Source organism: Malus domestica, chromosome 07 (genome assembly GCF_042453785.1).
Source record: "Malus domestica chromosome 07, GDT2T_hap1".
Lineage (NCBI taxonomy): Eukaryota > Viridiplantae > Streptophyta > Magnoliopsida > Rosales > Rosaceae > Malus > Malus domestica.
In genome coordinates this window covers 27,489,569-27,515,633 of record NC_091667.1, presented here as the reverse complement: position 1 = coordinate 27,515,633, position 26,065 = coordinate 27,489,569, and the positions used below count along the sequence as shown (strand labels likewise).

General features: G+C 37.6%; 4 protein-coding genes and 1 non-coding gene across 12 annotated transcripts; 2 read left to right on the top strand and 3 right to left on the bottom strand.

The window, feature by feature from the left end:
* Positions 1-2,219: 2,219 nt before the first annotated feature.
* Positions 2,220-5,768, top strand: LOC103434930 (UDP-glucuronic acid decarboxylase 5). Of its 8 annotated transcripts, none has more exons than XM_008373334.4 (13): positions 2,220-2,405; positions 3,170-3,262; positions 3,414-3,500; positions 3,614-3,701; positions 3,856-3,947; positions 4,054-4,118; positions 4,201-4,289; positions 4,514-4,591; positions 4,715-4,808; positions 4,926-4,992; positions 5,092-5,155; positions 5,248-5,288; positions 5,383-5,768. In XM_008373334.4, exons 2-13 carry the CDS (start codon positions 3,182-3,184, stop codon positions 5,563-5,565), a joined length of 1,029 nt encoding a protein of 342 aa, XP_008371556.3. In that variant the 5' UTR covers positions 2,220-2,405; positions 3,170-3,181; the 3' UTR covers positions 5,566-5,768. The 8 variants fall into 8 exon arrangements, with proteins under 8 accessions (XP_008371556.3, XP_008371549.3, XP_008371539.3 ...); XM_008373327.4 differs by having other exon boundaries at positions 2,321-2,578; XM_008373317.4 differs by having other exon boundaries at positions 2,321-2,582.
* Positions 5,769-6,053: 285 nt separating this feature from the next.
* On the bottom strand, positions 6,054-10,889 carry LOC103434915 (methionine--tRNA ligase, chloroplastic/mitochondrial-like). The gene is made up of 11 exons (XM_008373291.4): positions 10,297-10,889; positions 9,962-10,111; positions 9,448-9,615; positions 9,033-9,157; positions 8,600-8,693; positions 8,168-8,266; positions 7,376-7,556; positions 7,161-7,276; positions 6,853-7,008; positions 6,454-6,582; positions 6,054-6,367 (listed from the first exon to the last, which is right to left on the bottom strand). The coding sequence occupies exons 1-11, from the start codon at positions 10,726-10,728 to the stop codon at positions 6,200-6,202; spliced, it is 1,818 nt and encodes a 605-aa protein (XP_008371513.1). The 5' UTR covers positions 10,729-10,889; the 3' UTR covers positions 6,054-6,199.
* Positions 10,890-10,928: 39 nt separating this feature from the next.
* TRNAK-UUU (transfer RNA lysine (anticodon UUU)) lies at positions 10,929-11,001 on the bottom strand. Its single transcript has one exon. It is a non-coding gene; the product is annotated as a tRNA-Lys (tRNA).
* Positions 11,002-18,410: 7,409 nt separating this feature from the next.
* On the bottom strand, positions 18,411-24,346 carry LOC103436039 (ATP synthase small subunit 6, mitochondrial-like). The gene is made up of 2 exons (XM_008374452.1): positions 24,226-24,346; positions 18,411-18,508 (listed from the first exon to the last, which is right to left on the bottom strand). The coding sequence occupies exons 1-2, from the start codon at positions 24,344-24,346 to the stop codon at positions 18,411-18,413; spliced, it is 219 nt and encodes a 72-aa protein (XP_008372674.1).
* On the top strand, positions 19,105-22,607 carry LOC108169392 (probable LRR receptor-like serine/threonine-protein kinase At3g47570). The gene is made up of 2 exons (XM_017322640.3): positions 19,105-21,927; positions 22,047-22,607. The coding sequence occupies exons 1-2, from the start codon at positions 19,134-19,136 to the stop codon at positions 22,466-22,468; spliced, it is 3,216 nt and encodes a 1,071-aa protein (XP_017178129.2). The 5' UTR covers positions 19,105-19,133; the 3' UTR covers positions 22,469-22,607.
* Positions 24,347-26,065: the final 1,719 nt, after the last annotated feature.

Here is a 26,065-nt window from a genome sequence, read left to right as displayed (position 1 = left end):
ACTCCTTCTTCCCTGCCTATCTTCACCGCTAGAAAACCTTCATCCGCATCTCTAACTACCAATCCAAAACCTCCAATTGACCCATTTTCATCCCATGCAGCATCAAAATTGCACTTTATCCACCCAGAAGCTGGAGTCTGCCAACGAAGTATTCGTATCGAGAAGTGTTGGGGTATAGCATCATTCCACTTTCTATATTTAGCCAACCACATTTATGCTTTGATTTGGGTATCCAACGAAGAAACATCAACACCATTCCAAAGAAAGTCATTACGTACATTCCAAATACTCCAAACTAGAATAAGGAGCAACTAAAAGCTTTCTTTAGAAACTTACTATGCCATATATTCCAACCACCCACCAAATCCGTTCTCATTGCTAGTAAAAGACCGAAGTCCCAACAGACTTCCAAACCACACAGTTGCCGCTCTTAGGGCTGGTTTGGTATTGCTATGCTTTGAAAAAAAGCTGCTGTGAGAATAAGCGGCTGTACTGTGAGAATAAGCAGCTGTGAAATAAATCAGCAGAGTGTTTGGTAAACTTTTTTGTAAAAGTGCTTTTGGAAAAAAAAAAAAGCAGTCTAATAGTGGGTATTTTCATTAAAGAAGCACTGTAGCTCCGTGTGCTTTGAAAAAAAAACCAGTTTTCCAAAGCTGCAAATAGCAGCTTCAGCTTTTTCCTTTGATTTCAGCTTATTCTCACAGCAGCTTCCAAAATAAGTTTTTTTTTTCAGTTTACCAAACATCTAAAACCCTCACAGCTTTTTTTCATGAGTGCTTTTTTTTAAGCACCTCACTCCCAAACTAGGTCTTAGACACTTTAACAAGGCATGTTCTACCGTCTCCTCTTCTTGGTCACAAAATCCGCAAGTAGCCTCCGTACTCGTCTCGTCTTCAGATTTACTTTGGAAGGCAATGCATTCATAACTCCACGCCAAACACAAATTTTCACTTTCCCCGGAATCAACAATTTTATTAAAATACTATGCCAGTAAATAGTAATAAAAATCAGTAAAAATAGAAGTGTTGTGTAATTTCGTTTAGAATATCAGTCTCCAATCATATGTTTGTTTTCGTTCATGGTTCGATAGAATAAAGATTAGCTTAACTTGATCCTGAGAAGCTTCTCGGCTTAGCCTTCCAAATGCTCGAGAGTTGGCTGATGAAATGCAAGTCACATTTGTATGCAGTGTCGGTTTTGGGCATGTGCAATAGGTGTTCTTGGACAGGGTTCCAAACCATAAATGGCTCCTAAAAGATTGTATCATCTACGTATATACCAAAATTTTGTCCAAAAAAAAAATCTACATATATGCCAATTTGGTTTGTGGCAAAAAAAAATTCATCTTCGAAATGTTTTCTAAATTATGTGTGAATAAAAGAAATATGGCCTCATGTGCATAAGAGGAATCACTTCCACGTTTTTAGTTTGGTTCCAACAACTTTGATCTAAATTGTGTTTTTATTTATTTATTCTTGATTTTTATTAATTTGAATTACAACTCATATGTAAAATTACTCAGTTAGATCTCTTATTAATAGAACCATGGACATATACATTAGGTTTGTAGCAAGAGTTCTTATACAAGCCCTATTTACCATCTTACGCACAGAACACCTAAAATCTTAGAGCTAGCTCTGTATGTATGTAGCATTTTTCAAATTTTAGAAAGCAATATCTAAAGTGATAATCTACAAGATACTACTATTGTTAAAGTAAAAGTAAAGGCGGTGCTATCCACTCTTTTTTACCTCTTATATACCCTTTTCAAATTGGTGACCATCAGATCGAATAATTGAAGAAGATTAAAGAGCAAAAATTAACAAGAAATTTTAAAAGTAAAAATAAGTATGTGTATAGCACCACTTAAAAGTAATTCATCGAGTACAAATCTAAGGACAAAACCATAAACATTAAAGTAAAACACTTTCAATAGAAATATAGAATAAGCTGTTTAGTACAAAAATAAAAGCTTAGGTTTTTTTTTTGCCACTTAGTATTGAGCTGTAATGATATTCATTTTCACTTGTAAGTAAGAAATTTTATGTTTAATTCTCGTCAAATGTGAATTTAAATCATGTTATTATAATTCAATTATGAGGCTAAGCACACCGCTATTCTATAGATAATATCATTTGTTAAAAAAAAAAAAGATTTTGAAAAAAAAAATCAATTAAAATCGAAGGATAAAGGAGAGTCGTTGAATTTCTTAATTCATGAAATGGCAGTTACTCATTGGCCCCCTACTTCGTGTATCATGTGGCTCGTCACACCCGAACCCAACGTAACTGAAAGAAGTGAAGAGGTGAGAGCTGGAAACATGGAAAGCATCCGACTTCCAGGTGACGTGGCATGCAGTGATTTCTGCAATCTCCAAAAATCTTCCGAACCACCGCGAATTCCGGGTACCTCTCCAACACAAACAGCATCAACACGTTGTACATGTATATATGTCTTCGTCTTCGTCTTCGATGCAGTCTAGCAAATCTAAACCTTAAAAACAACAAAATTTCACGCCTTTGAGGATAATTCTTCTTCTTCACTGACAGAGAAAAGCTCCAGTCTTTTTCTATATTTTGTAGGTATTTTACATCGATTTTGACCACCCATTTATTTGTTTTTTCGATTTTTTGACTTGTTGGGGTGAAGAAAATTGTTGGGTTTGTGTGAGATTTGGATTTCAGATCTGGGAATAATGGTTGTGGGGTTTTAGTTTTGGTTGTGCAGAATGCTTTCGATGACTACCTAATTTGATTGCTTTTGAAGCATCCTCTCATACATCTCTCTCTCTCTCTCTCTAGTTGGTAGAGTTTGGTGCTAAATTGAAATAAATTGTTTTTATGGGAAATTAATTCCAAATATTTTTTTTTTTAATTTAAATTCTATTGCATTCGGTATATAAATGCCATCCCTCATTTACTCAAACCACCCTTGAACTTGTATACAAGCTTAGGGAATTTGGGATTTGCTCTGAAAATTCAGGTGATCTGAGCTTGATTTGTTGTTTAAGTTTGTGAATTTTTCTGCTGAAATGTGGTTTTTGGATGTTAAATTTTGCCTCTTGCCTCTTTGATTTGTGCCAAATTTCGATTTTGTTTTCGAATCTGAGTATGTTGGTGTGTTGTGAATTTGATCCGAAATGTGGAAGTTTCGATTGTTTGTGGTGCAGAAGTTTTAACAGATGGCTGCAAATGGGGATCACCAAAGCACTCCAAAGCCACCTCCAAGCCCCTCTCCTTTGAGAAATGCCAAGTTTTTCCAGGTAACATCTCTACCCAATCGGTTTTTCGTTATTTTCAACTAGTTTGATTAGTTCGGTCTGTTAGTGATCTGCCGTGCTACAAGTGTGCTGTTTCGCTTCGTGTTTCTGTGGCATTTCGTGTATATTCAAGTGTGTATTGATCTGATGGCAGGCCAATATGAGAATTCTGGTAACTGGAGGAGCCGGATTCATCGGGTCTCACCTAGTGGACAAATTGATGGAAAACGAAAAGAATGAGGTGGGATTCTATCGTCCTATATAAAAAGAATTAGAATTTACATTGGCAGCAATCCAAGTGTTTATGTTTCTCCAACATATTTGATGTGATTAATTATGGTGTTTTCTTTTTAGGTGATTGTTGCGGATAATTACTTCACTGGCTCAAAGGACAACCTGAAGAAATGGATCGGTCATCCAAGATTTGAACTCATTCGTCATGGTATGTCTTTTAACCTGTCTTTTAACCTGTCTAAACAAAATAAAGCTTCTTGTGTGTGCGTGTGTGTATCTGCATGATAGTGTGTAAGAATCAGTGCCCAAATGTCTCATTTTGTAAAGAACGGAACAAACACTAAAGACAATCCTTCACGCAGATGTCACAGAGCCTCTGCTAATTGAGGTTGACCAAATATACCATCTTGCCTGCCCTGCTTCCCCGATCTTCTACAAGTACAATCCTGTAAAGGTGTGTCTATCAGAATTTTGTGTAAATTTGAGGAATGTGAAGAATTGAACTCTAAGTGTTAACGGGAACTGAGATAATAGTGGAACGTTACCTTCTTGTGTAACAGACAATAAAGACAAATGTGATTGGTACATTGAACATGCTGGGACTTGCCAAGCGAGTCGGAGCAAGGTTTGATTATGTGGTTCTGTCGTATTTAATTTAGCCATCTTTCTCTGTCTTTTTTGTTTCTCATGGTATGAACTCGATTCAGGATTTTGCTTACCTCTACTTCGGAGGTGTACGGAGATCCTCTCATTCACCCCCAGACTGAGAACTATTGGGGAAATGTGAATCCAATTGGTACGGTTTTCATTTTTGAAATTCTGTTCTCTCTTTGTCTGGGCGTTGTCTATTAAAATTCCATCTCTTTAATTGTAATCCAATCTATATTGTGACATAATGTTATATATGGTTTCTCATTGCCCTCTATCTAAAAAATTTAAACATCTTTCGGAATGCCACCATTTCATTTGCACCAACTTGTGGCACATGTTAATTGGTTTTGTGTTTGGAAACATAAACAGGAGTTAGGAGTTGCTATGACGAGGGAAAGCGAGTTGCTGAAACTTTGATGTTTGATTATCACAGGCAGCATGGCATTGGTACCCTCTCCTCTCTTAATTTTCTTCGTTTGATGCTTTCTTTTTGTTTGATATCTCTGTTGAGACTTGTATTGCTTCAAAATGTTTTTCTTTGCTGTCTTGCTAAATTACGGTCCTTCACAGAGATAAGGATTGCTAGGATCTTCAACACTTATGGACCTCGCATGAATATCGATGATGGTCGTGTTGTCAGCAATTTCATAGCCCAAGCTATCCGGTAAGTTCTACTGAGCATTACTTTGTTCTCCACCTATTAGAGGCTCACAACCGGTGAAGTTTTCATGTTGGTTGCACTGCTCAAGTAATGCTGAGATATTTGTTGCCTATTCTGTAGTAACGATCCCTTGACTGTTCAAGCGCCTGGGACTCAAACACGGAGTTTCTGCTATGTGTCGGACATGGTAAGCAAGATCTTATTATTTTGCTTAATGTTCATGCGGACAATTAAACTGTCTTCATCAGGAGTTTATACAAATTAATCCAACATTTTAATTCTGAAGGTCGATGGCCTTATTCGACTTATGCAAGGGGACAACACTGGACCTATCAACATTGGGAATCCAGGTTACTATACGAAGTCTGAGTGCTTAATAGGGAGGCAATTTAGCTTTTTAGTATTATTTCATCGACAATATTAACTTGTTTCCCGTTTTCAGGTGAATTTACAATGCTTGAACTTGCAGAGAATGTCAAGGAGGTAAGTTTTGTATTCCTTCTCAAGACCCCGAAGTTCCGATATTTCTCCATGAAGTTTATACGGGCAACTAATTACTTGATCTTGTGGCTTGCAGCTTATCAATCCTAAGGTAGAGATCATAATGGTTGAAAACACACCTGATGATCCTCGCCAAAGGAAGCCTAACATCTCGAAAGCGAAGGAGCTGCTGGGATGGGAACCAAAGGTCAAGTTGCGCGAAGGTCTTCCCCTCATGGAGGATGATTTTCGCGCAAGACTTGGTGTCCTCAAAAGTTAGTCGACGATGTAGCATAGAGTGCGAGGGTGGTGGCGCATTTTTGTAAACTTGCTTGCCTCCACCGTGTGATACATCTCTATTCCATATGTTTCTCACGTAGACGAATAAGTGGTTTTACTATTGTTTTTGTGACTGTTGTATGTACTTGAACTATTTGGATGGTATTTGAGAGTTTTATATCAACAAGATTTACTTTTTCTTAACATTATGGCTTCAATATTTCTTTGTGATTGGCCCCCCTCTTGTTCCTGCCCCTCCCTCCTACAGAAATAAGGTGGAACTCTGCAGGTTGACGAGGAGAAAATTTTGGATAGGGCTGATGTAATGACATGACACGATCGTTCCCAAACATTATGTGAGGTGTCCATGTTACATCAGCCCTACCCATGAAAGTTATTCTCGTCAACGTGAGCCACAAGGTCCCCCTTTTACTATGCAAATTTATTTTTTCAACTTCAAGAAGACCTAAAGGTTTTTGCACATCTGAATGATAAAACGATCTATGAAACTATATATTTAAATAATGACCTATAAGTTTGTAATTGTAATCCTTGGCTAAAAAAAGTTGCAAAACAATGCGTGATCCCTATACGATTTGTAGGCGAAAAAATGAAAGCATTTCAAGTACGAATCTTTAAGCTTCAACCGCCCGTTTGGCTTGGGGTAGCTTCTCCTTTTTCACCACCTTTTTAGGTGCTTCCTTCCCGTTTTCTTCTTCTGTTGGGTTTTCAATCCTTGTAAAGATCGGTTTAGGCTGCTCCATGACCTGACCACTCTTTAACCCGCCCCACTTGGTGTCGCTCTGCAGAACAAAACTACATGTTAGTTCATAAAACAAGTGCTTGGAAATCAGACCTACATCCATGTATAGAAGTGTTTGAGAAAGACCCAGGTAGCAGCATCAAACTGATCCTTTGAGTAGCCAAGCTGTCCATATATTCTCCAGCTTAAGCTAGGCGCGACGGGTGATAATGCAATTGCTATAATCCTCATTGCTTCTAGTATTATCACAAGGTCCTGCGCCAAAAACTCGAGCTTTCAATAAAAGGCAATTATGTATTGGCCATCAACTACAAAGTTAAACTTCGAATTGGCACACAGATTGACTTAGTCGCTCGAGTCCAGCTGATATGTATCGTTAGACACCAGTGTACGAGATTCAAGAATTGACCTTAAATGAGTGGTTGGTTGAACCAAACCAATGTAAATGGTCCATATTGAAGGAAATATGCACACACTAACTCACGCAAACAGACAACCCCAAACATTTATCTATGTTACGAGAACCTTTGCGGCAGCTTCAGAAGCAGCACCCCCTTGCTTAAAGAGTGACCATGGTGCACGCTCATCCATGTATAAATTTCCAGTATGGCTGATCTCTAGCACAGCCTCACAAGCTGATGACAGCGAGAGGTCTCCATAGTGAACCCGAGCCTTTTCAACCTATAAACGTATGGAAAAAGTTGGACACCTAGGTTAAAAGGTTTCAAGCGGTTACATGAAGGATAGTGATGGTATTGGAACAACAACAAAGCCTTTTCCCACTAAGTAGGGTCGGCTAAGTGATGGTATTGGAAATTTCATGAAAATTTTACCGATTTCTCCACTGTGTCCTTGAACGTAGTTCCTTCAACTGCAATACTTGAATCAACAGGCAAAGTTGATTGGCAGTTTTTCTTAAGAAGTCCCAGAGTACGGTTAAGCAGGTTTCCTGCAAAGGATAGAAACTTGATTTCTCAAACTATAAAATAGCTAAGACGCTACAAATGACTAACCAAAGAGAATTTAACGACACAATGAATAGAGATACCAATTGAATTTGCAAGATGAGCGTTGACAATATTGATGAAACGTTCTTCTGAATAGTCCCCATCATTTCCAAATTCCACCTCTCTTAGGAAGAAGTACCTGACCGCATCAGACCCGAATTTCTGAACCAAATCATTTGGTTCAATCGTATTCCCAAGCGACTTCCCCATCTTCATACCATCCTATAATGTTAAAAATAAAAAGCATTGCTGCATGAAATAAAATTACATATATGAGATAAAAATTCAAAATGTACTCACATTCATTAGTCATCGTTTTAATTTGTATGCAGTACACTGCAACGATGCTTTTAAATGCAGAATTCATGAGTGCAACGGAGTGCATGCAGCTAAGGTTGACAAGCTATAATCAAGAGACCGAACAAAATCCATGATCAACAATTTGGATTACTACGAGTTTTGATATTCTGGCATACGAAGGACACCAACATTACAAAAAAAGTTCAAATACTCTCAGTTTGTTAACTGAATCTTCTAACTGCAATATATTTCAAGCAAGGCCATTATAATGTTCCTGTGGAATCTCTCATATTGGACACAGAAGACCGATGTGTCACACAGACATACATGACACCAGTTGTGTGCTTCAGAATGGATTTAACGGTTAAGAATTTGATCATATGCTACAGAAACTTGTTGTGCTACACTTTAAATCTCCAGTTGACGTGATCATTACACAAAGATTACAGGGCAATGAATTCAACAAGGATTCCAATACCAATATAAGTTCATCTAATTGTAGACAAAACCTTAAATATATTAGGCTCAAATACCTTTGTCAAGAATCCATGGCCAAACACCATCTTAGGAAGACCTAGTCCCGCAGACATTAGCATAGCTGGCCAGTAAACTGCATGGAAACGTAAAATATCCTGCAGAAGAATACAAAATATCAACCATAATATTGAATACTACAATTTGAAAGTCAGAAATAAGTATGAACCACTTCTGCTAGTGCTTTTGACAACAGTCAATGAAAGGACATGAAGCTAGTCAAACAACTGAGAAGCAAGGGAATGTAAAATCCTCTGCTCAGGAAAACTTAATTTGGTTTCAGTGAACAGATAATATCACCTCATGCAAACATTTGGAAGTTTGAGACTCATGGTTTAATTAAATGATGTAAAACTTATTAGGATAGCTGATTAATAGGAGTATACTCGTGAAGAAACAAGTTGATTTACAAAGTATGGTAATCAACATACCTTGCCAATCAAGTGTAGTGAGGCAGGCCACCCTGATGAAATGGCTCTTTCCAAATCGGGTTGCTCCGTATCCTCTGATAATGCTGATATATAACTGTTTAAATTTTTTTGAAACATATATGTCCGATAAAAAATGTCTAGTGAGCATTCACAAAAAACAACAGAGAAAAAAGTAGTAAAGATTTTAAAGAAACAACTAGTAAAACAGGTTTTGTACTAATCTTCTATTTACCAAGAAACAAACAATTCTCTGAGAACTTGGTTATTAATCTATGTCAGCCATATGTTGAACGAGTATTAATCTATGTCAGCCATATGTTGAACGAGTATTAATCTATGTCAGCCATATGTTGAACGAGTACTCACAGCCTAACAAATACCATGACTATGAGCCATACAAGGGATGGAGGGCAGAAGGAAGAAAGAACTTTACCCCAGTAAAGCATCAAACCAAACATATATTGTTTGCTTGCTGTCATTAGGAACAGGGATGCCCCAATCCACTAATGCTCGAGAAATGGAAAAGTCTCTTAGGCCATTTTTAACCCAACCTTGAACCTTGAGGAAAAGATAAAACATGTTTTAGTTGCTTATAGAATTAAAGAAAGAGTACTATTATCAGCACTTCAATTTTAGTTTTTCACACTCCCCAATTACTATTAGTACAAAATAACTGTATACGCACTCACAGGATGGCGTGTGAGAAATAAATAAAGAAACGATAAATGGCAAGGCAGGCAGAAGATATCTGAAATGGCTTGTATGGTGGATATTAGAATTACATTTGCATTTTCATATCTAAAGTAAATAACTTAAAATTACGCAAATCAATGTACTTTGTTTCTTACCTCATTAAGACGGAATGAAGGCTGTACAAAATTAGGATTTGTTGCCAAAGTTTCTTCCAACGATTTTTGATACTTGGACAATGCAAAGAAGTAATTGTCTTCTTTTCTTGCAACACATGGCTTTAGGTGCGTAGGACAACAGTTGTTCTCAAGTAGTTCTTTCTCATCCTGTGCAATATTCATAACTAACGATATCAGATCAATTATTAAGTACAACCGAAGCTACTCCTGAAAATACAGCTCAGGAATCAGTAGATATGCAAACAAAGTATTCAAACAGTATATAACAAACGGAAAGGAACAGCAATCAAATTTTCACTCATTGAGCAATTTGGTCCACTTCTTCAAATTAGCACAAGGATGAATCAATCCAGTTATATCACAAATACAATTAACACAACGAACCCAACTAAACCGAAGAAATTCACAATACAGATAAGCTTGGTTAGTCAATCTGAGTTGAGCGTTATCTAAAACAAAAATGCTAACGAAAACCGTATACAGAAAAAGGAACCTTATACTCTTCACAGTTGACACAATAAAGTCCCTCGTAGTCAGCCCTGTAAATGTCTCCATTGGCAAGAACTCTGGAGTAAAATTCCTTGACAATTGCCTCATGCTTAGGGTCGGTAGTCCGAATGAACTTGTCATACGATATATCTAACTGCAATCACCACAAAAACCCAGAATCAAAAAGTGAAAAAGCACAATAACTTGCACACCAACTAAACAAAAAAAAGAAACAAAAAATTTCTAACTGCAATCATAAAAAAAAAGAAAAAAAGAACGGTAATTTGAACACCAATTCAACAAAGCAGTAAATTTCCAATGGTGGGTAAGTAAAATTACCTGTTTCCAGAGCGAAATGTAAGATTGTGAAATGAGATCGCAGTGTTGAGCTGGAGTGGACGCATTAGTAGCGGCGGCGGCCGCAATCTTCTCACCGTGCTCGTCAGTTCCGGTGACGAAGATGACTTTCTTACCCAACAGCCGCTGAAATCGAGCAATGGCGTCGGCGGCGATGGTGGTGTAAGCGCTGCCCAAATGGGGAGGGGCGTTCACGTAATAGAGCGGAGTGGTGAGGACAAAAGGATCACTGCCTCCGGCGGCGGAGGATTCGTCGTGGAAGGGAGCAGCAGAGGCGTGGGTGCAGAACGACGTAGTTTTGGGTCGTCTTCGTTGGAAGCGGAGGTCAGTTCTGAGATGGGCGGTGGCTTTGAAGTTGAGGGGATTTGTGTGGTTTAAGAAGAAGTTTATTCTCGCCGCTGCCGCCGCTGCCATTTTTATGTGAAAAAAAAAAAGGTTCGGAGAGTTTGGTTGGTCAGGTGAGGTGGGCCCGGTTCATCGCCGGAGTTTTTGGTTTTGGAGTTGCAGTTGAGGTGGATAAGATTGGAGAAGCATAAATTCTCAGCACATTTTCCGAGAAAAAAAATTTAATCAAATAGATTAATAATTATAAAAAATTTAATTAACCAGGAGGACGCCGTCTGTGGGAATCGAACCCACGACCACGTGGTTAAAAGCCACGCGCTCTACCAGCTGAGCTAAGACGGCTATTACGCTTAATTACGGTTTTACATACTAATCCCTAACGGGATGTATTAACATCACTAAAATCATAAAACGGAAAGAGCAAAAATTGTTGTTTCAGCACTAATTTCCCGGTAAATTGTACGTGTGACCGACTTAGGTTTGTAATTTTCCAATGACAAATTGCTAATTCACTTTACAAAATCACGAGATAAATTTTTTTGTTTTCTTTTTCCATTCTGAGAATAGATTTTCTAATATTTAATCTGCGGTGAAAATATTCAAAATTTTGATAACCATCATTCTATCTTGGTCAATTGACTTAATTCGGTCCAAAGGAATTTGTTCAGGCAAGAATTTCTTTTGGCTAATTAAACTAACTTGACTGATTAGCTAATTGTAAAATTGTAACGTCGAAGAATTGATGGTTAAAGCTTAAACATGAGAACTGAACCAAAATGCTTAAAGTTGAGATGATTATATTTAATCTGAATATAATTTATTTTAAATCAATTGTTACCAGTTGAACCATAGGGATTTGAATAAATTTAAATTTCATCAGCATTGGGTGCCAATCATCAGTTAATTCACCTAACAGCACAACAAATTTGGGCACAATGTCAATAACTTGCATTCCAAGGCAACAGTGCTAGGCGGCTAGCCACCACCCCGATTAATGCTTAGGCGTTTGAAAATTAAAAAAAAACGCCTCAACCTACTGAGGCGCCCGTCTAGACCGTCTAGCCCGTCCAGACCCGCCGGGATTGCGACTCATTTAGATAGAAAATAGATAACTTTCATTTTGCATTTTATTTTTTCGTGTAAATAAGGGTATGTTTATGTTTAAAATATATATGATTTCATCATAAACTACAAAATAGAATAACATATCTATTATGAGCTATTGGAACATAATGAAAATGTGGGAACAAACATATAATGTGTGTTCATTTAAGTATTCAACAAGTCTCTTACAATTGAAAAACCTTTAAACAAGAGCAACCAAGGCATTTCTCTCTATCGCAAAAAAATTTAAAAAAATGCAACAAGAGCAACCAAGGCATTTCTCTCTATCGCAAAAACCTTCAAACACACATCTGAACCGTCTCCACCAGGGCCAGGCCTATTTAGGGAATCGGCTGTCAGTCACCCCCTTCCTTATGCTTGTCGTCAAATATGAATTAAGGAGATTTGATTTTTTTTTAGATCCGGATCGGATATGCTTATTTCATATTTAGATCCACATGCATATGTGTTCCAAATTTCTTCAATTTCATCCTGTATCATATCTGGATCAGATCCGGTGCCAAAAGATGGGTCACCCGTCAGGCCCAAAAGAATATAAATATCTTGCTCGAGAACTCCTAAAAGATGGGTCACCCGTCTGGCCCAAAAGAATATAAACATCTGTCATTATCCAAAAACGAGCAATAGCAAAGGTTTCAGGGTCTCTCTCACTCGTAGAGAGCCATGATCCGCCGGACTTTGAGATTCACTCTCGTGGTCGACCGCGTACAGGAATGTGTTGCCATATTCCGTCGCCCAATCGTCGGAGAAGTAGAAGCCCACGCCAAAGCCAAGTCAGAATCGGTTCAGAGGCAGAATAGAGGGACTCGTAATCAGGGCCGACCCTGAGGGTAGCCCAAGTAGGCACCCGCCTAGGGCCCCCACTTTGGAAAGGCCCCAAAAAAAAATTATATCTTGTAATTAACATATAAATACAAAAAAAGTAAAAAAAAAATATCATAATTCATTTGTTAGTGTAGTGGAAATGTTGGCTTCATTTTTCTTTGGGGTGTTGAGTTCGAAACACGAAGCTGCCTTTTAGTCACTAGAGATTTTTCTTAATTTTTCTTATGTTTCAAATTTACTTAATTTTTCTTATGTTTCAAATTTACTGCCAATCCATATATCCAAATGCATATAAAGTTATAAAACTCAAGTCTCTTTGCAATCTTTTTTCTCTCAACTTCTCATTCTCTTTATTTCTATCGAATGTTTAAACCAACTTCTCATTCTCTCCATTTCTATTGAATGTTTAAACCAACTATCATATGATCTTAAAGATTGTACTTTAAGGTAATCAAAACTTTGAATTATATATTTTTCTTTTCAATAACTTTTTATTCAATGGATTATTTTAATATTCAATTTGTTAGTGTGATGTTGATTTCAGAAGAAAAAAAAAACACAAGAGAAACAATTGGCATTGAATTTATTATACTCGTCGATCAAGTTTTATTGTTATTTACTCTCTTGATCATCAAATTTTATTATTCTTCACTCTCAATCTTAAACTCTTGACTGCAAATGTTGGTACCATATTATATTGGGCCTCGTTACTTGGGTTTCCAAACATTGAGCCCATGATTTATGTAAAAGGGGATGAGCCCTTAGTCTATAAAATGAACTCCTCACCCTCATAATCCTCAGGCCTCACATCCCCAAACAGAGGCTCTCATATTCATAGCAACCCTATCACAAACAGAGAAACTCTCTCAAACTCCCTCTTTCTCTAGGGGACTCCCCCTCACACTTGTAATCCATACATTCATACAAAGAAATACAATCAACATCAATGTGGATGTAGCCCAAATATTGGGGTGAACCACGATACATCTTGTGTTCTTTACTTTCTTGCAGATTCACGGTCAAATTTACGTTGTTCCAAGACCCCTCTGGTTTTATGCATCAACAACAAACATTTGGTACATTTGTGTCTAAAAACGTGAATCGTGTAATGTTTAAATAATGTTTGTATATTTATCTTAATTTGATATTAATTTTTAATAATATTTCATGTAAAAATAGAACTTTTTATGTATTTAGCAAATTCTTTTTTATACAAATCAATATACAAAGAACCGGAGATCAAAGAATTTTAGGACCCCACTTCAAAGGCTCGTCTAGGGCCCCTAAATTCTCAGGGCCGACCCTGCTCGTAATCGTAAGTTTTCTTTTATTTTTAGGGTTTATTATGCACTTATTTGGATTCTTTTAGGGAGTTTATGTAGATAAATTGTAAAGTGCTACATTTATTTATTTAGGGATAGTTTAATGTAAATAAAATATCCATCTGCGTACTATCCTTGAAGTTCAATTCCGTTGCTACCAGATAAAATACACCCCCACCCAGGAGTATGTATCACAGTTGTAACTATTTGTTGTCGTAACAAAAATTAGGAGCTCGTTTGAATGTGCTTTTAAAATGATTGAAAGCGCTTTTGGTGAAAATATTTTTGGAACCAATTCTCAATAAAAATGCAAGTAAATTATGAAAAAAACACTTACATGCTTCCTGAAAGAAGCACATAATCGATGCTTCTTACAAAAAGCACTTTAAGTGCTTTTGAAACCCAAAAACATTTTCTCTAAAAACGCTTTCAGCCATTTTAAAAGTACATCCAAACAAGCCGTAAACTATTATTAAATGATTGATAACTTTGTTATAAAATCTCCCCAACCCTATAATATATTAAGCAGGCGGCATGGCTATGCTAAGCTTACTGTCATGTTGTTGTGCCTTATCTTGTGTGTTGGGAACAATATGGGCCTTGATGTGATTTTTATTCTTTTTGTTTTTGGTATTTAATAATGGCAGGAAAGAAGAAAGGGCACAAGGACTTGGAAGCAGAATTAGCAGCGGGCACAAGGACTTGGAAGCAAAATTAGCAGCAGCAAAACTTAGATACGGTCATTGTGGAGTTTGTGGGAAGGAGAAAGACCACACGAGTGCTGGTTGCCCTTACATGATACATATCCCAAACCCTCTGGAGGTAACTCTTGTTGACGGTAGGTATGGAATAGTTTGTGATTGTTGTGCTCAGCCGGGGGGCCACCCTGGTCGCCGGGGCTGGACAGGACGTGCTACTCTCAAGTTGTGTACCTATTGTATGGTATTGGATGAGCACTGGACTACAGATTGCCCGTGCATTGAGCCCCAACAATGTGAGAAATGGAGAAAAGAAATGAGAGAGGACAAGAAAGAAGAATTTCTGGACTTGGGAGGCATATTTGAGGGACTTGCGAGGGATGGCTGAGTTAAAACAGTATGACACTTGAGGAAATGAATGGGGAACTTGATGTTGAGCGCATGTAAGTGTCATCTCAAATTACAGGTCTTGTCTGACGTGCAATTACTTTTCTATTAAGTATATGGAAGTTGATCATTTTACTATTTATGAGGTTGGTGAATTTGTTGTTGGAGTGATTCAAAGAGACTTTCCATTTATCTCTCTTTGATATCATATTACTCTCGCTATACCCAAAAATTATTTTCAATTTTCGAATTAAGGAGCGCCACAAAAGATGATGAGTGAATTTTCAGAATGCATTAATTAATTGTTCCAAATGTAAAAGAAGTTGCACATCGATGTTAAACTCCCATAACACGCAAATCAATGTTAAACTCTTCCTTGAGGGTAGCTTTATGCAAAGATTTGAAAACTTAAATTTTAATGAATTGCCCACCCAAATAAAAGAAATTCAAAGTACCTGGTTTTCATCAAAGTTTGGTTAATAAGCAAGCAACAATATACAACTTATGATGAACATGACGAAAGTCAGAGAGGATAACTCCACTGCGGGCCGTAAAAGCAAATTTTGAATTGCATGTGGCTGTAAATGAACAATGCATGGCCTCAGAATGTTTTTGACCATTCATTTGGCTGTGTTTTCTTTCCACAAACTAGATGTGCATATCCCACCACATAAACAGGAGAAGAATGAATCAGTACATCTTGCTGGTTTCAAATCTTAATTCAGACTTGTTCCACATAAGATGAGAATGCTTCGTTGGATATGTGGGCACACGAGAAATGATAATATTAGAAATAAGGATATCCGAGGTAAAGTAGGAGCAGCCGAAATTGAAAGAAATATGAGAGAAAATCGGTTATGGTGGTTTGGACATGTGCAAAGAAGGCTCCGGTTTGAAGACGTGACTACGGTGGTTGTAATCGAATAATAATACAATTCAATTCAGCAATTAGTATCTGTACTTCCAATTTTTTTAAACCAAGACCAAAAAAAATCATAAAATCTATGAATACAAAAAGAAATTGAAAAATGAAAATGAAAAAACAAGAGCAAATTGAATAAAATAAATCATACCAACACAAAATTGAAAAAAATCAATTTAACAGGGAAAACAATACATAAGAAAACCAGATACTAATTGCTAGAATTAGTTAATCAAAATCGATAAAACAAGAGTAGAAATAACAAAACCAGAAAAATTCATGCCACCGGATCTGATCCAGATATGAGACAGGATGAAATTGAAGAAATTTGGAACACATATGCATGTGGATCTAAATACGAAATAAGCAGATCCGATCCGGATCTAAAAAAAATCAGATCTCCTTAATTCATATTTGACGACAAGCATAAGGGACGGGGTGACTAACAGCCGATTCCCTAAATAGGCATGGCCTGGTCGAGACGGTTCAGAGGTGTGTTTGAAGGTTTTTGCGATAGAGAGAAATGCCTTGGTTGCTCTTGTTGCACTTTTTTAAATTTTTTTTGTGATAGAGAGAAATGCCTTGGTTGCTCTTGTTTGAAGGTTTTTCAATTGTACGAAACTTGTTGAATACTTAAATGAACACACATTATATGCTTGTTCCCACATTTTCATTATGTTCCAATAACTCATAATAGATATGTCATTCTATTTTGTAGTTTATGATGAAATCATATATATTTTAAACATAAACATACCCTTATTTACACGAAATATAATAAATTTAATTAAATCTACCTAATCCACCTAGGCGCCCGCTTAGACCCCGCCTAGCCACCTAGGTGCTAGACCTTAGCCCACCGCCCGACTAGCGCTTAGCCTTTAAGAAACTTAATAACAAATAAGTATTGACGGAATGCAAAAACTACAGCACATATGGAATCTTGCTTCGATGGACTCAGCTGGTAGAACATAATCATGAACATAAAGATCTCAGCCCAATTCATACAAACCATGAGTTAACAGGTAATACATATTCTGCAGCAAATGGCGTAGGAGGCTTTAGCCGATTCATTCATTTCGGACCAAACTACATATAGCATGCAACCTTAAGCTACTCACTTCACTGCAGTTGATTGACCAGAAATATACTGTTTGAAGGCCGTAACAAATGAAATAGTAACGTTTTAACAAAATACGTGTGATTCTTCAAAGACATCAAAGATCACTGCGGCTTCAATGCAATCAACATGACGAGGGTCATCTCGCATTGTTAGCTTGCAGAAGAAACGCACTCGATACTTGTAGTTCAAAAGCAAATAAAACCAAAACTTGACATCAAATACATTAGCCTTCAACGCAACTATCTACTACGACACATTATCTTATCAACTCACTATCGAGCACACAACAAAGACAATAGTGTGGAAGAAAACGGGTAGCTAACCTTATTCAAACTATGTTATCATGAAATCTATAGATCTATCTCTACGAGAACTAAGACAAATATTAACAACTACGAACTGATTGACCAACTAAAAGGGCAAATCAAATATACAACTCAAGCACTACTGATTGTCTAACTCTACCAAATTCACTAATCGCACGCTCACATAAGGAGAATACTGATCCAATATACTCTTAAGTTTTGTTCAATTCATATGATAGCAGTCCTGAATGCATTTATCCACTGTGCTAATGCGAACATGGATGACTACTTGAAACAATTAAGAAACTTGATTCAATTTCCATACATTGCCCAAGACTACGAAATATCAATGCTGACGAAACGTTGTCGTTCAGAAAGTCAACCTCAATTAAGGCGCCGATGGCGACTTAGTACTACGGTCTAGTGATATTCTTCTTCACTTGTAAATAGGAGAACTTAGGTTTAAATCTCGTCATAGACGAATTTGAACCAGCCCACTGTGAGGCTTAAGCTCACCCCCTTCCCAATGTAGATAATATCGAAAATGTGTCGTTTAATAACCATTTCATTTTCAATTTTTGTTTTCACCTTTTTGCAAACTAAAAACTGAAATCTTGCCTTATAACTACTTTTAGTTTTCAAATTAAAAAAAAAACTGAAAACTACTCTATTGAGTTTTCAATAAAATTTGGCAAGTCTTTATTTTTTGGTTTTCAATTTTCATCTGAAAAAGTTACCAAACAAGATTTCAGTTTTCAGTTTTTTTTTTTTTTTTTTTTAAAGTGAAAACTAAAAACCAAAACCACAAACTAAAAACCAAATGGTTATCCAACGGTCCCTAAATAAAAAACTAAATAATTATCAAACGGCCCCTAAATAATCACACTTCTTCTTTGTTAAATAAAAAAACCACATTTAAATTCTTCAGCCAATCAAAATCCACATTACAGGCAACTGAGAAAATCAGTGAAAAAACAAATTACAAATTAACTAGCAGGGATTGTCAGATTTTGGATCAATGACTGGTTGAGACATTAATTATAATTAACTCAAATTAGGTTTGAAATTGTTCAAGAGAATGGGGATTTGAGATGCGTACTTCTTATGCCTCTGCACGAACGGAGAATTTTTTGCGTCCTCCTCTGCAAAATTTGCACAGACTCCAAATCAATCCAAACAAAATCTACCTAACTGAAACGTATATTCATATGCAAATACATATATGTGTGTGTGTAATATATATGTATATGTATATCGAATTCACCATTTACAAGGTTCAAACTAAGTTCTCTCATTTACAAGTGAAGAGAAATACCACCAAGCCGTAATATAGAGTAGCGGATTTTTTGTTAATATTTCTAACTTCTCTCGATTTGTTTATTAATCCATAATTTAATGAAAAATTAGAGTTAACTATAAATTAATTATGTATTTATTAATTATGGAGAAATCAAAACACATTGAGGCTATACAAACTAAAGAATTCAACTCCTGATTTTAAACGAATTAGACTCTTTGTCTGGAGTCGTATTAGTAAATAGACTATTTAAGTTAGTATATCACATATTTAAGCAGTGTTAACTTCAACTTTCCGAAGAAATTTCCGAAGACTTTGAGCAACCGATTTGGACGGCAAACTTTAACCTTCCAAGTCTTCGGGTCAACCGATTTGGACTGCAAACTTGAACTTTCCAAGTCTTCGGGTCAACTTACAATGTTTTTCATCGACACCCACATTTGCTGCAAGTTTTAGTTTCGTTTCTGTTCATGCATATCACTTCTGCTTCAAAACTTGATCCTTGTTTTGCGGCTGCAATGGAGTTCCCAGGTATCCTCCTTACTACTTGGTTTATTTTCGTGCAACTCTTTCTTTTTACCTCCTCCTCTTCCTCACGTCTAGTAGGAAATGAGGTGGATAGGCTGTCCTTGCTTGCCTTTAAAGCTGAAATCACAAACGATACGCTCGGAACCCTGAGCTCCTGGAATGCATCCCTACATTTCTGTCAGTGGCATGGTATTACCTGCGGCCGCAGACACAAGAGAGTCACGGTGCTTGACCTTCAATCAAGCGGGCTGGTAGGGTCGCTATCCTCCCACATTGGAAACTTGAGCTTTTTGAGAGAGTTAAACCTCCCAAACAATAGCTTCAACGACACCATCCCTCCAGAAATTGGTCGTTTGTTCCGGTTGCAACAATTACGCCTTCAAAACAACTCCTTCAGTGGTCGTATTCCATTCAACATATCACGTTGCTCTAACCTCCGCTACCTTGCCTTATCTGGCAACGTACTTAGTGGCCAACTTTCAACTGAAATTGGCTCATTGGCGAAGCTTCAGGTACTTCTATTAGGCAGGAATATATTTAGTGGGAAAATCCCATCTTCGTTTGGGAATCTTTCTTCTCTTCAGGTGCTATCTGCGGCACAAAATAATCTGCAGGGAGATATTCCAAATAGCCTTGGCCAGTTGAAAAGTTTAACATTTATTTCATTGGAGCAAAATTATTTGACAGGTACCGTCCCTCCATCCATATACAACCTCTCTTCTATTACAATCATTTCGGTGGTTCAAAACCAACTTCATGGAACTCTTCCTCCTGGCCTGGGCCACGCTATATTTCCAAACCTAAATGCCTTTTACTTCCAATACAACCAATTCACTGGACCAATACCAACTACAATCTCCAATGCATCCAACCTCGCAATATTTGGAATCTCAGAAAATATGTTTACCGGAAGAATACCTAGCCTGGCAAGGATGTCCAATCTGTTCCGGTTAGAAATAGATGCTAACAATCTTGGAAATAATGAGAAAGGTGACTTGGACTTTCTCTCTTCTCTGGTTAATTGCACCAACTTAAAGCGCTTGGATATCAGTAACAATAATTTTGGAGGAGTGCTACCTGAATCTGTCAGCAATCTCTCAATAAAGCTCGAGGCAATGAGAATGGGGTGGAATCAGATACGCGGAAGCATTCCTTCTGAGATTGGAAATTTCGTCAACTTGGGGATATTAGACTTTGAGGAAAACCTATTGAGGGGCCCTATGCCAAGCTCAATTTCCAAACTATATAAACTAGTTTATTTGTTATTGGATCACAATGGGCTGTCAGGTACTATCCCACCTTCTATAGGCAACCTATCTTCACTAGAAACATTACATCTCAGGTCCAATTTCTTGCAAGGACGCACACCGCAAAGTCTTGGTAATTGCCGGCATTTGCTATACTTGCATCTCTCTCAAAATAATCTTAGCGGTCCCATTCCACTACAAGTTTTGTCATCCTTGACACATGTTGTGGTTTTGGACCTATCCAGAAACCAACTTACCGGATCCATTCCCTTGCAAGTAGGTAGCATGGGGTCACTTGAAATCTTGGATCTTTCTGGAAACGTGTTATCTGGTGAAGTCCCAGGAAGTTTAGGGGCATGCACGAGTTTGAGAAGTCTATATCTTAGAGGAAACTTGTTTCAGGGAACAATTCCTCAATCCTTGAGTTCTCTAAGAGGAATTGAAGATTTGGACCTCTCTTGTAACAACTTGTCTGGTGGAATTCCCAACTATTTGGGGAGTTTCTATTTCTTGCACAACTTGAACCTATCACATAATGATCTTGAAGGTGCAGTACCAACGGAAGGAATTTTCACAAATAGAACTGCATTTTATATCGAGGGAAACATACGGCTTTGTGGAGGTATACGTACGTTACAATTGCCCAAATGCAAATCCAACATATCGAAGAAAGAATCGAAGAAAGAATCGAAGAAAGAACTTGTTCTGTGGCAATTCGTGCTTATCTCAATTGCTTGTGGGAGCGGTATTGGACTTATCTTACTATTGTGCTTCATCCTTCTTTATCCAGCCAGAAAAGCATTGCGCTTTGTGCTTCTTTATCTATCAAGCAAAGCAAGATCGAAGTTAACTTTAGGATCATCATGGGAGGTTTCACTCTTGAAAGTTTCATATGGAGATCTCCTCGAAGCAACTAATGGGTTCTCTTCTCGGAATTTGATTGGTGCTGGTAGCTTTGGGTCTGTGTACAGGAGAATTCTCAATCAGGAAGAAAGAATTGTTGCAGTGAAAGTACTCAGTGCTCATCGTTCAAGAGAGAGTTTTATGGTTGAATGTGAAACCTTGAAAAATATTAGGCACCGAAATCTTGTCAAACTACTGACCGTGTGCGTAAGTATCGATTTTCAAGGGAATGATTTCATAGCTTTGGTTTATGAATTCATGATGAATGGAAATCTAGAAGAGTGGCTACATTTTTCAGCTCATAGACTACCTGGGGCACCCATTGTGCAGGGGCGTTTGAACCTTACTCAGAGGGTAAACATTGCCATCGACATAGCTAATGCTCTGAATTATTTGCACAACCACTCTCACATGCCAATAGTTCATTGCGATTTGAAGCCCAGCAACGTTCTCTTGGAAGGCGACATGACTGCCCGTGTTGCTGATTTGGGTTTAGCAAGGTACCTCCCGGATGCTTCGTGTTCACTTCCTTCACACAGAAGCACTGCCAATGTCATAAATGGCTCCATAGGCTATATCCCCCCAGGTAAGATGCATTGTTGCTTCAACCTCTTTCTGACATGTACAAGAACATTAATTTTTCATTTATTTCAGTTTTTAACAGTATGATCCATATGTTTCTGTGTGGAAAAAAAAAATCTATAGAGTATGGCATGGGAAACGAGGTTTCAACATATGGAGATGTGTATAGCTACGGAATCCTGCTGTTGGAGATGCTTACTGGAAAAAGGCCTACAGATGAGATATTCAAAGATGATCTGAACCTGCACAACTTTGTTCGGACAGCTTTGCCTGAACTTGTAGAAGAAATATGTGATCCGGTACTTCTTCAAATAAAAGAAAGCAGCACTCATAGTATTGCATCAAACAGTAGGAATCAGGTTCAAGATGATCAAAGGCAAAGAGTTAGGAAGTGCTTGGTTATCGTGGCCAGGACAGGAGTTGCTTGTTCTGCAGATTTGCCGAGAGAGCGGATGGATATTGGACATGTTGTAGAAGGATTATGCCTAGCAAGGGATGTACTAACTGGAACCTCGATGCGTAGAAATCATATGATCACGGCCTAAGCAGCACGTAAAACAACTGCGTTTGCTCGAGCAACGAGTTACATTCTCAGAATTTGCAGAAACGAAGACTGTTGTATTGTAAAATAAAACTAGAATAAAAGAGAATAATTCTCAACTGAAATTGGACTTCTTACCTGCAGTATCTTTGTTCCCTTCAGATTCTTTCTTTTAAACATGTATCAGCAGTTTGTCCTTTTCTTTTCTTACCACCAGTTGGAGAGTAGCTTTCAAATCCTAGTTAACAGCAACAGAACATGTCATCTATTTCCTCTCTGTGTCAACTGTCAACGGTAAGAACAGTTTCAAAGAAAGCAGCATTGAGATTTGAAGTTTGAATACAAATGTCATACCCAGTGCACAAGGCTCCGCTTTATGCAGGGTCTGGGAGAGGTGAATGTCAGCTAGCCTTACCCCCATTTATGGAGAGGCTGCTCCCAAGTCTCGAACCCGAGACCTACCGCTCATGGGCGAATGCACTTGCCATCGCACCAAGTGCGACCTCTCGAAGTTTGAATACAAATAAATAAATAAAAACATAATTTAGTTCTTATTCTTGGAAGTTTAATGCTTCATTTATTTTTTCCCATTGGTCTTGGTGACTGGTGTTGAAGGGTTAACCAATTATCATGGTGTTAAGAAGTCCAGTAATCGTCCAGCAACCAGAGCGCCTTGGCCGTGATGTTTAAGAAAGTCTACTCATTGTCCTACAACTCCTAGTCTGCATAACTTTATCATCAGAATTCCTGCTTCTGCTTACTGAATAATGGATCTTCATGGTCCGAGCTTATGCTCCGTTCGGCCTATATACCTTTTTGTGACGACCCTTGTCTTTGTTACGAAACTTTTTCAATATACCATTTCTGGAAATCCATTTAGAAACGAAACTGATCGATTGGCTTTACTCAAATTTAAAGGATCCATATCTGCTAATCGATACGGATTCTTGAACTCATGTAATGACTCCTTTCACTTCTGTAACTGCTAACTGGTATGGAGTTCTTGCAGCAGCAGGCATCAAAGAGTAGGATCCTTGAACCTGCAATGCTCTGTTTTGCAAGGAACCATACCACCTCACATTGGAAACCTCTCCTTTCTTAGGTTCATCAACCTGGATCAATGACTGGTTGAGACATTAATTATAATTAACTCGAATTGGGTTTGAAATTTTTCAAGAGAATGGGGATTTGAGATGCGTACTTCTTATGCCTCTGCACGAACGGAGAAATTTGTACAGCCACCAAATCAATCCAAACAAAATCTACCTAAATGAAACGTATATTCATATGCAAATACATACATATGTGTGTGTATCTATATCTATATCTATAGATGCGTAAATATTCAGAGATATAGATAGAGAAAGGGAGGGATGGAGTACTAGTAGACCTATAAACGAGTCGGGTTTATTAAGTTTGGGTTAGGTTTAACCCGATCCGTTAAGTTAACGAATCATCTGAACTCAACCCGTTAAGCTAACGGGTCACCCGTTTCACCCGTTAACAATTTTTTTTTTTTTGCATAAAGTTTATTTTTTGTTATTAAGGCTTTACTAAAATTACTAAAATATTTTTAACTAAAAGATGCTAACGGGTGTTAACGGGTCTAACGGGTTGACCCAAAATGACCCGTTATTTAACGGGTTGTTAACGGGTTCACCCGTTAGCAACTGACCCGTTAAGCATCCATTCAAATACAAATATTAAGGGTCGAATCGGATCGAATTAACGGGCTGAATCCAAAATGTCAGGCCTAAGTACCGGTAAGACCGAGAGAGAACTTGGTGATGAGCGTGTCGGTGATGGCGAAATCGATCAGGAACGGCCAGTTCCGATTCCACTCACTCTTGAAGAACACCAACCATGGATCGAACTTTCGCATCTTTTGATTATCTCTAACCAAATAGCAGGGATTGGATTCTTGGTTATCCTCGCAGCTGTTTTGGTGCCAAGCGAGGGTATTAGTAGACCTGTAAACGGATCGGATTTATTGGGTTTGGGTCGGGTTGAACTCGACCCGTTAAGTTAATGGGTCATCCGAACCCAACCCGTTAAGCTAACGGGTCACCCGAACCCGACCCGTTAAGCTAACGGGTCACCCGAACCCGACCCGTTAAGCTAACGGGTCACCCGTTTCACCCGTTAACACCCGTTAACAATTATTTTTATTTTTATTTTTTGCATAAAGTTTATTTTTTGTCATTAAGATTTTACTAAATTACTAAAATATCCTCAACTAACGGGTGTTAACGGGTCCTAACGGATCTAACGGGTTAACCCGAAGTGACCCATTATTTAACGGGTTGTTAACAGGTTCACCCGTTAATGACCCGACCCGTTAAGCATCCACCCAAATACAAATATTAACGGGTTGGGTCGGGTTGGGTCCAAAATGCCAGGCCTAGGTATTAGTATTATTCATACATTGACTTGTATATCCTCCTAGGCTTGGGATTTTTGGGGTTTTTTTTTTCTTCAATACAAGGATATGTTTTACAATAAGGATAAGGTAGAGTTCGGCAAAGTTATACAATAAATAACTTAATTTGGTATCAAATTCATAATTTACGGGATTCAAACTAAGACTTCTCATTTACAAGTGAAGAGGAATATCATCAAACCGTAGTAAAAAATAACATATTTTTTATTAATATTTTTAAATTCTCTCTATTTGTTTATTAATCCATAATTTAATGAAAAATTATAGTTAACTATAAATTAAGAGTGGTGTTAAGTCTACCACATTGTCTTATCACTCCACCCACTTAAAAATATAAATTCCAATGACAAATATCTCCTCTTATAAAATGACATTTAAGGACTTAAACAATAACCGCTAACATTTTACCACATTAGCATTAGTTGAAATAGCAAAAAAGAAAAAAGAAAAAAATAATTTTAAAATCCACCCCACACAAACCCAACCAGTCCACACCCGCACGGCAGCATCGATGACAGCTCCTCCCTCTTCAAATTCCGTCTATTGTGTATGTAGAACTCGCTGTGCTGCTGTCTGAGTCTGTTCGGTCGAAGCTATTGATAGAGACCATGGGTAAGAAAAATACCATTCTAATCGTTTTGCACCCGTACTTGCGAAACCCTTTTCCTACCTGATCTCTTGTACAGTAGTCAAACTAACTGTGTCAATGACAACGGAGATTAGTCATGCTTCCTAGAGAATCGGGTTTGGTTTCTACTGAACTTGCCCTTTCGTCTTCTTTGAAAATTGGTTTCATATCATATTAGTAGCATGAGCCTCTTCCTATGAGTAAGATGGGCTTTTTCTATCCAAGAACGAAAAGGGGGAAACAGCATTAATGTATTCCTTCTTCAATCATTGTTGCCCCAAGCCAAGGAGCTTGCTATCTCATCCCATGGTTGGTTTTTTATTAGATAAATATTTACATATATATTATACATACATATTTATATATACATATTACAGAAAATAAAATTTAAAGAACTTAAAGATATTTAAAAGGTTATAATTGGAATCATGGTGGGTGGGAAAAGAGTGATGTTATTATTTACTTTTTTATAGTGGGTGAGAATATAATGTGGATGAGAAGATAAGACAATAGGGTGAGCTTAGTACCACTCT

Coding starts and splice junctions, on each gene's coding strand:
- LOC103434915 (XM_008373291.4), bottom strand. CDS start 10,728: ATGGCAGCGGCGGCAGCGGCGAGAATAAACTTCTTCTTAAACCACACA. Junction 8,267..8,599: donor CACTACACTTGATTGGCAAG/GTATGTTGATTA, acceptor ATTCTTCTGCAG/GATATTTTACGTTTCCATGC. Junction 6,583..6,852: donor CTTCTGAAGCTGCCGCAAAG/GTTCTCGTAACA, acceptor TTTTTGGCGCAG/GACCTTGTGATAATACTAGA.
- LOC103434930 (XM_008373334.4), top strand. CDS start 3,182: ATGGCTGCAAATGGGGATCACCAAAGCACTCCAAAGCCACCTCCAAGC. Junction 3,501..3,613: donor TGGAAAACGAAAAGAATGAG/GTGGGATTCTAT, acceptor TTTTCTTTTTAG/GTGATTGTTGCGGATAATTA. Junction 4,290..4,513: donor GGGAAATGTGAATCCAATTG/GTACGGTTTTCA, acceptor AAACATAAACAG/GAGTTAGGAGTTGCTATGAC.
- LOC108169392 (XM_017322640.3), top strand. CDS start 19,134: ATGCATATCACTTCTGCTTCAAAACTTGATCCTTGTTTTGCGGCTGCA. Junction 21,928..22,046: donor CATAGGCTATATCCCCCCAG/GTAAGATGCATT, acceptor AAAAATCTATAG/AGTATGGCATGGGAAACGAG.
- LOC103436039 (XM_008374452.1), bottom strand. CDS start 24,346: ATGCGAAAGTTCGATCCATGGTTGGTGTTCTTCAAGAGTGAGTGGAAT. Junction 18,509..24,225: donor GTTCTCTCTCGGTCTTACCG/GTACTTAGGCCT, acceptor CAAATTTTGCAG/AGGAGGACGCAAAAAATTCT.